This window comes from Limulus polyphemus, unplaced genomic scaffold (genome assembly GCF_000517525.1).
Source record: "Limulus polyphemus unplaced genomic scaffold, Limulus_polyphemus-2.1.2 Scaffold281, whole genome shotgun sequence".
NCBI classification, from domain to species: domain Eukaryota; kingdom Metazoa; phylum Arthropoda; class Merostomata; order Xiphosura; family Limulidae; genus Limulus; species Limulus polyphemus.
Genome location: NW_013665891.1, coordinates 463,317 through 473,089, shown reverse-complemented (window position 1 = coordinate 473,089; position 9,773 = coordinate 463,317). Strand labels below are relative to the sequence as shown.

Genomic DNA, 9,773 nt, shown 5'->3' with positions numbered 1-9,773 from the left:
AACTCTTAGGCTACTTGACCGTCACATTATAACGCCCCCACGGCTGAAAGGGCGAGCATGTTTGGTGGGACGGGGATTCGAACCCGCAACCCTCAGATTGCGAGTCGAGTGTCCCACTTTTGATAAAGGAAGGAAATTGAATTTTCCCATCCTTGGCTTACCTACTCCCCATAATGTTATTCTGAATGTATTGTTAAAAGGGATTATTATATCACAACTGAAAATATTTTTAAGGGTATGAAATAGTAATAACTATTTTATAATAAACTAGAAAATAATGGATATAGAGATATACAAAAAATTTTCACTATTTTTTATAATAAATATGGACATATTTCTAATAATAAACTTTCAGTTATGGAAACCTCCTTACTTAGTTTATCAAGGATGATTTTAAATAACTAACTTCATTAAAAAAAAACAGTTTTTTATTCAATATGCCGGAACTGAAAATATCAACTTCAAGTAGCTGGGCCTGCCTCAGCTTTCTCGTGTCATACTTGAATATATCTTCGACAATTTATAAGTAAGTTTTCTTAGTTTCGTTTTCATTTTTTAGACCCTTATAAGGGCGGTGGTTGGGAGTTCTATACTGTAGAAATTTTGGGTGGTTCTGTTTCTACTTTTAAAACTTAAATAACTTCCCACAGATAGCGAAAAGCAGTAGGAGGTGAGACGTTGTGGGTTTAATCATTCACTCCCTCCCCCTTGTTTTGATTTTCCATGATGGTGAACTTCTTTAACTTTTGGATGTTGTTTGATAGATAGAATATCCCTAACGCTTTTTAGTTGCTTCTTTGTTTGTAATTAAGCAAAAAGCAACACAATTGGCTATCTGTTCAAAGGTATCTGTAAAGCTATCTGTAAAAAGTTCAAAGGTAATATATGTTCAAATATGTTTCATATATTTTCTTTATTTTATGCCTTGACTTAAAACAAGTAAAAGCTCTAACCCAGCTCTAATTTGCACATTCTACACGTCTGTAATGTACATAGGATCAATGAGCAAAGAGAGTATTTTATCCGCCCACCATAGGAATCGAAACCCGGATTCTAGCGTTGTAAGTCAGCAGACATACCGCTGTGCCACTGGGGGGCTTTTGGGTGCTATTACCACAAGATTTATCCGTTATGACTATAGATAGCTAACCAGGAACGGAAATAAATGTATTAAATTATTATATATATATAACTGTAAATTGTTCTTATTTTTTGTATTTATTGAACATTGAAGACTTGCACTAAACTTATATTTAACTTCATTCATAATATAGTTTAAACTATTCAATTTCTTTCTTTAAATACTAATGAACAACATTTTTTGTCATCATCTTGGTAATGACCATAGAACAATACGGAACCCAGGAAATCGAAAAGAAGTAAAAATGATTAAATTGTTTTTCAGTATTTTCGTTTGTAGTGGCAAACAAATAAACGTAAAACCTATTCCAAATCAAGCCAGATGGCATAACTGTTAAGCTTAGAGCAACATGAAAGAAATGAATACATTAATTCACAGAAATAATTTCACTGACGTTCCACTAACTTTATGGAACAGGTGCTCGTGACAGCGACATCTCTAAACATGCTGTTCCTTTTGAATTTGTTATTAGAAGAAGTAAGCGTTTACAAAAACAAGAAGGCTTACGTTTAAATTATTAAAGTTGCAATCGAAATATTGGTTTAAATTTATCTATTTTTTTTACTTTTGTACCTGGACTATCACGTTGTTTTAGTAACTAATTTAGAAACCTTCTTCGCGCTGGTTGGGGGTATTGCTTTATACAAAGAAGGAAACTCGATCTATAATTACAATAAGTTTTTATATATTTCTTCTTAGAAAAAGGTAGAAAGATGTATTGTAATATAAAATATGAGAGGGAATGATAAACTATGTCGTCACTTTAAGGACCAATGACATAACAACACAATACTAGTCCTTCTAGGTTGAAACCATACTCAAGCTTCCACCCAGTCGCCGGACTTGGGTTAGACATGTTTTGTTTATATTCAATATATCTACATGACCCTTCCCATGTAATTTAAAACATGATCTTATTTGTTAACACATGAAGAGGTCATAATACTCTATATGTAGTAGTCAAACTATCTGAAACACATGAACAGGTCATCATACTCTATATGTAGTAGTCAAACTATCTACAATACATGAAGAGGTCGCAACGCTAGATGTTGTCAAACTACGTACAACACAGGAAGAGGTCATAATACTCTATACGTAGTAGTCAAACTATCTACAATACATGAAGAGGTCGCAACGCTAGATGTTGTCAAACTACGTACAACACAGGAAGAGGTCATAATACTCTATATGTAGTAATCAAACTATCTACAACACATGAGAACGTCGTAACACTACACATAGTTCAATTATCTACAACACATGAAGACGTCGTAATAATCTACCTTAGTTGAACTACCTACATAAACTAACAACAAACTCAACTTAAAGATACAATAACTTAAGATTATTGTGAGATTTTGTAGCTATAACGACAAGTATAAACACAGAAAAATGATAAGAGTTTTAATCACATTCAGGACCTTAATTTTAGAAAGTTCGATTTCAAAAACTGAAAAAACTGCAAATATTTTAGCAAACGTATTCTTAAATCTATTTGCATTAGATATACTCTACAAATGTCTGGAGAGCACGACATTCATAACCATGTTTCTTCACATGGATGTAAAATTTAAACAATCCTTTCACGGTTCTCCTTTGCTTTAAGGAAAGATGAAATGCACGTGATCGTTCATTAAAATTAAAAAACCTTCAAGTACTAACATTTAATATAAATTTACAATGAACACAATGCTGTGTAACACGATATGTATAGTGTGTTTTTTTCAGTATTTTATATGAACACAAACAATCACAAGTGAGTTTTATTGTTATTTTGGTCCTAAAATTGAAGAGTGGGCTACAAGTTGCATTGTATGTCGTTTAGCTCCTTTTGTTACATCCTAGTCTTCCACACTTCACACGATTTATATTAGCCATTATGTTACCTCTGAAATAAAAACAACAACTAACAACTGAAAGCACGACATTAATAAGTAAAACGATATTTTGAAAGAAACATGTTGTCTTTTATTTAAGGATGTGCTTTTATCGGAGGTTTATATTTCGTGAAAATATATTTATTCACTACAGTTCTAAGCACAAGATGTACCTTTCGAATTTGATGTGATGTTTCAAGTTATGTTTGAATAAAGAATTGTTTAGATATAAAGATGCAGAAAGATGTGCCTGTTAGAGTTATTTTTAATAAGCGTCTTTAAATAGTTGATTTCAGCATAACATTTATAAGATTGAGCTATTAATGTTTCAAAATTGACACTCGAAGTGATGGTTTTGTGCTGTCTATGAACGAAGCTTACAACAAGATTCATTATTTTACATACTTATAACCTTATGTATATCACAAGCACCATGCTGGCTACTTGAACATAGTATTAAAATAGCTTAAAATCAATTTTTAGACGAGGCCAGAAACACCAAGGTGTACACGTGAACATTGTTTACAACTAACTTCTTGATATAAGTGGTAATATCACGGTGTACGATCCAGCATTGCTTAAAATCAACTTATTGACATAAGCTGTAAGATCATATTGCTTACAACTAACTTGTTGACATAAACTATAGTTTCATAGTGTACACGTGAGCACTGTTTACAAATAACTTGTTCACATAAACTATAGTGTCATAGTGTACACTCGAACATAGTTTGCACTAACTTCTTGACATAAGCTGTAGTATCATAGTGTACAGTCGAACATTGTTTACAACTAACTTCTTCACATAAGCGGTAATATTATAGTGTACACTTGAGCACTGTTTGCAAATAACTTGTTCACATAAACTATAGTGTCATAGTGTGCACTCGAACATTGTTTACAACTAACTTGTTCACATAAGCTGTAGTATCATAGTGTACACTCCAACAGTGTTTATAGTTAACTTGTTCACATAAAACTATAGTGTCATAGTGTACACTCGAACATTGTTTATAGTTAACTTGTTCGCATAAACTATAGTTTCATAGTGTACACGTGAGCACTGTTTGCAAATAACTTGTTCACATAAACTATAGTGTCATAGTGTGCACTCGAACATTGTTTACAACTAACTTGTTCACATAAGCTGTAGTATCATAGTGTACACTCGAACATTGTTTATAGTTAACTTGTTCACATAAACTATAGTTTCATAGTGTATACTGGAACATTGTTTATAGTTAACTTGTTCACATAAAACTATAGTGTCGTAGTGTACACTCGAACATTGTTTATAGTTAACTTGTTCACATAAACTATAGTTTCATAGTGTATGCTGGAACATTGTTTATAGTTAACTTATTCACATAAACTATAGTTTCATAGTGTACACTCGAACATTGTTTACAACTAACTTCTTCACATAAGCGGTAATATTATAGTGTACACTCGAACATTGTTTATAGTTAACTTGTTCACATAAACTATAGTTTCATAGTGTACACTCGAACACTGTTTACAACTAACTTCTTCACATAAGCGGTAATATTATAGTGTACACTTGAGCATTGTTTACAACTAACTTTTTGATAATATCTGCAATATTAAAGTATACAAGTGAACCTTACTTACAGTTAACTTCTTGACATTGTTTTGTATCTATACCTTAAAGTACCAGGGTTTACTGAAGGTGATTTACCAAACATTTTTGATACTACGTGTTTTTGCTATAAGAATCTTGTTTTTTATTACCATTAGATACAATCAACTTGTATGCGTAAGTTATATTACCACGATGTCTTTATTACAATTAAATACAATCAACTTGTATGCGTAAGTTATAGTATCATAATGTATTTATTATCGTTAGATACAACCGACTTGTATATGTAAGTTACAGTATCATGTTCTAAAGACGACAATATTGTAACTCACATATAGAAGTCTTTATCACTACTTCATGCAGCTAACTTCTAAATAATAATACCTTAGTTCCAATGTTCTCTTTAAGTAAATTACATTTTAGATACTTCACGGTACCTGTATATGTTATCGCCGATTAATAGTTTGCAAAAACAATGACATTCTGAATGTCATATCACATCAATGAAATGAAGAGTTTTAACTAGCAGATGTGATTTAAAGCGAACAAACAACTCTGAATACGTAAAAATCTCTATTTTTTTACCAACTTGTCAAAAGAGGCTCTAAGAAGTAGTGTTATAATATAGTGCAAAAACCCTACGTGTTTCTGAAGAAAAATTATTTAATTTCCAAAAGTGCTCAAGTGATCGCGTTTCCTGCCCTGTGTTTTATCCGTTGCTTGATTCTACGAGAATCTTGAGTATCATCAAGGTATATTAATTATATTTTATTACTAGTTATAAGCTTATGTATTAATGGTTGTTAACAAAAGTTTTAATCGAATGAAAATCAAAAAACAATTCATTCAAAACATAATTTTAAGAAGACCAACTTACCTTGAAACTCTTTTCTGGCGGCACTGACGTTTGTGACAATATTAGCCACGTGGCCTAAGACAGCAGCAAAAAGAAACAACCCAAATACAAGTTCCAGTACAAGAAACATATATTCTCCTCGGATCCTCGGCCGGGGAAGGTCTCCTATGGTGGTCCAGGCCAGCGTACTCCAATAAAAGGAGTGAAGATACTCACAAAGGACATCGTTACAGTTTTCATCTCGCGGATTAAACCAATCACGTGTTCCAAACCCACCATTTTTTGAGATGATGTGAAACAGACAAGCATTCCAATGAAATATCACCAGGAGGTAATGAATAAGAGAGAGAGTTCGAAAGACGTTAGGGTAGTTGGTGTGTCTTTCTGTACGATCGAGGAAAGCCCAGAAGCGATAGATCTTTACAAGACGTAGGCACCGAAGAATCGAGTTAAAGCCGATAGATAGATATAGAAAATCTAATGGAAGTAGACAAAGGCAGTCAATGTAGAACATGGTTGAGTTCATGTAATGTTTTCTAAGTTTCTCATAGTCCGTCTGTAAGACTCCTTCTTCTAAATAACCAGTTCGAAAGTGAAAACAGATGTCAAGAACATACAGAAAATCTGCAATATAATCCAAAGTAAGCCAAGCCAAGATAGTTTTCTTATTTATTTCTTGGAAGGCAAAACGGTAGATCATCACCCAGAAATTGTAGAGGAAAGCAACACTTACAATCATGGACCAATAATAGCAAAGTCTACCTGATGGATCAAATACGAAAGTCCAAGAACAGACACTTCTATCGCTGCCAGATGTTGACGTTTCCCATTTTTCAAATTCGCGCTTTATTTCCTTTCTTCTCTGTTCTCTTGTTTTACGAGGAATTTCCAAGTCAGAGTTGATGTGAGCTTTATTCACGAAAGCCATGGAGTCACGTGATCTCCGCTTCAGGTCCCCTGTATGGAACTTGTTGGCCATGCTTTCCAGAAGACTTTGTCTTGATGCTGATTTCATCTTTAAATTTTCTGATGATTTGGTAGAATATACTGGTGAAACGGTGGGTTGTCGCGGAGTGCTGACAATTACCCGTTGTTCGGACACAAGGCGTGTACGTTCAGTCCCTGTTGAGGTGATGATGCCTGGGACCACGCGAGGTCCGTTAGCGGTTAACGCTCCGCTTCCGTATTTAACATTTTCCGGTGCTGCGCTGCTGACAACTGCTATTTCATCCAAGTCATCATCCAGTTGCTGATCTTGCTTGGTATAGGGTGTATATTTCACAATTTTCCCTGGATCGCGATTATTCCTCATATTTGGAATGGTTAACCGTTTCATAACAATATAGATATATGTCTTACTCCACTCTCACGTAAGGAAGGTATCTATCTCAGAAATCAACTTATTAGCATTCACTACTTAAATAATTGTTATGATATTATTCTATGCTATCAGTTCACCCAATTATGTAATCAATACAGGTTTTATTTCAACGAGTATTTCCGTTTAACACAATAATAGTAATACCAATAGTAAATAGCTTTTCCTAAGTTCAGGACAAAACAACGAAAACAAATTTTCAAAAACTATCTTCTGGGTTCTAATCATTATGTCAATTGTCTATAAAATAGCACATAAAAGCAAAGAAAGAAAAACACCACACATGTTTAGCCTCTACTTTATAAAATACTGCCCCAAAATTCTGGTGTTGCAGTTGCTTCATGGTATATGAGACGGCTATTCTTCCAAACTTTCTACCCATAAAAACTGGTGTACGTAGTAGCTGTACGTTAAGGTTAATATTCAAGCTATTCTCGTTGTTGCATTTACTGCTCTGTTGGTTATTTTAAATAGTCCTGACTTACACGTGTTATCAAGCCATAGATCTTTTTATTTTAAATTAAACAATTGTTCACAATTGTAGAGGTTGGTCTATGCAGTTTATTAAAAAACTTCTTCCGGCTGGGATGTTGAAAGTCAGTTTTGCCAACACAACTTAGAAATATTCTGGATTCATATCAATAAGCTTTTTGTAATTCTTAACCTGCAGGATCATCTCTTTGTATTTCACACTTCAGTGAATTACAACTGTCCAGGCACAATGTCATCAACAGTAGTGTCTGCTTCCAGCGGCATCTGCTTCGTTTCATGGAAAATACGACTTAACAAAGGCGTGCTTGGCTATTACTGCACACTTTGGTGATCACAGATATTTGCAACACTGTATCCCGCTGAAAGAGTTTTACAAAACTGATCCACGTAAATTCGACGCAAGGGTGATATCTTGATTAAACGAGCTGCGCATTACTAGAAAACATGCCGAACCTCGAAAGACCGAGCAGTCTGAATGTCACGGGAAATAAATGAACAGCTAGACCATCCTGTGCAGCTGGCAGCTCGCGCTGTTCTCGAGGCAGGCGCTGGGATAAGCCCACTCTTAGTAAGGGGTGAACTGTATTAAAAGATGAAAAACTTGTATTGCTTATCGCACTGAAAGTCTCTTTTTGATAACTACTAACACTAATATTAGATAGTACATGTTATGTGTACAGAGAGTGTGTATAAACTGAACTAGAAACATCGTGAATCCTACACTTCGATTATTGTTTTTTTTTTTTTCACGGAATACGCTCTGGGGAGTTTACTAATCGATTGAAACTAATAACTAACGGGAGTGGGTGATATTTGAAATATCAAAAGAAAACATATTTTCATCGAATTGTGCTGTATTTTGTTGACGCTACTTACGTATACGCAGCTTTAAAGCATGGTTTATGATATAATTAATAATAAGTACCAGCTTAAAAACAACAACAACAACAAAACTCAACAATGTGATGTGGTTATGACCTGTTAGCCCCTTGCAAAATGGTTAAATGGCAAAACTGTCAGTGTACTGACAAAAAGCCAAATATACAGGGGCAGAGTATAAATGTTCTTGTCTGATACGAAGGCTTAATAAATTGCATTTGGTACATTTTGTTTGTTTGTAATTATGCACAAAGCTACACAATGGGCTATCTGTGCTCCGCCCACCACGGGTATCGAAACCCGGATTCTAGTGTTGTAAGTCCGCTGGCATACCTCTGTTCCAAAGGGGGCTGGCACATTTTAATAGACAAGGCAAACCATCTGAAATACTCGTTACTAAAACAGGAGACGAAAACATATTAATTTAGTGTTTTAAAAAACATATTACTAAAATGGTTATTTGGATTAATTATATTAACACACTCAGTCTAATATATTTTACAAACTTCTGCATTTATAATATTTCTCAGTAACTCTCTGGTTTGGAATGTCTATTTCTGATTCCATTCTTTTTTTTACTGATTTTTGTTATTAACACGATATTCGTATTATCGTTTAGTATTTCTACGATTTGAAATTAATATATTTAAAGCATTGGTTTGTAGTATTTATTACTAACACTGATTTGCTAAAAGAGAAGCGATTTTGTAAAAGTACAGTAAATTTTAAGTGCTCATGTAATACTAACAACCATTACTATTAAACTAGTTATTGAGATAAGGGTACTTAACTATGAGAAAATATTGAATTAATATTCAAAATTTAAGAAAGTTATAGATACTCTTTTGATCACTGATTGTGCACACGTTTTGAGTTTGTCGTTAAGTACTTTCTTCATTTCTTCATAGTTGTAATAAAAGTATATTGATAATTGCTGATAACCGAATGGTTAGCATTGTTTATCAAAAACTAATTACTAAGAAAGTTTTCCGATACTTAATCAACTAGTAAAAGTTACTTTCCACTAACTAATTAACTAACAACATTAATTAAAAGCTACGCTATTTAGCAGTTCTTGCTAATAGTTAATTACTTTTTGGTAAATGTTTATCTAGCAGTATTTATAAAAGGCTAATACTCTAATAATTTTTATTGAGTTAATTATGTAATAAAATATATTTGTTTATTACTAATTATGGGGCAGTTTGTGTTAAAATATGAACTGTCTAGCAAATTTCTAATTATTTGTAATCCTTATATTCTACCTCGAATACTAATAGGTGAAAAGTTTTTTGGTGTACAAAACTTGAAGATAGCTTTTACATGCGGAAACATCTGTTAGCTGAGTTCTTGCACAGATCTTAAAATATCACGTTGATAAACGGAAACATCGGCACATGTAGATATGTAGATCTTTAAAGTCGAGTTGTTCAAAACTTGAAAATAGCGTTGATAACTGGACCATTTGTTAGTTGAGATGTTGCAATGGTCCATAAGAAATAAGAGTGTGAAAGAAAAGAATTTACCATGTCGCTCCTGTAAAA

At 33.5% G+C, this 9,773-nt stretch overlaps 1 protein-coding gene across 2 annotated transcripts in view; it reads right to left on the bottom strand.

Moving 5' to 3' along the window:
• LOC106457011 (cyclic nucleotide-gated cation channel alpha-3-like) overlaps positions 1–7,819 on the bottom strand; it is a 165,450-nt gene extending 157,631 nt beyond the window's left edge. For both annotated transcript variants that reach the window (XM_022382823.1, XM_022382824.1), the window contains exon 1: positions 5,502–7,819. In XM_022382823.1, coding sequence (XP_022238531.1) covers positions 5,502–6,816 — 1,315 coding nt within the window. In that variant the 5' untranslated portion in view covers positions 6,817–7,819. The remainder of the gene's footprint in view (positions 1–5,501) is intronic.
• Between the last annotated feature and the right edge of the window lie 1,954 nt (positions 7,820–9,773).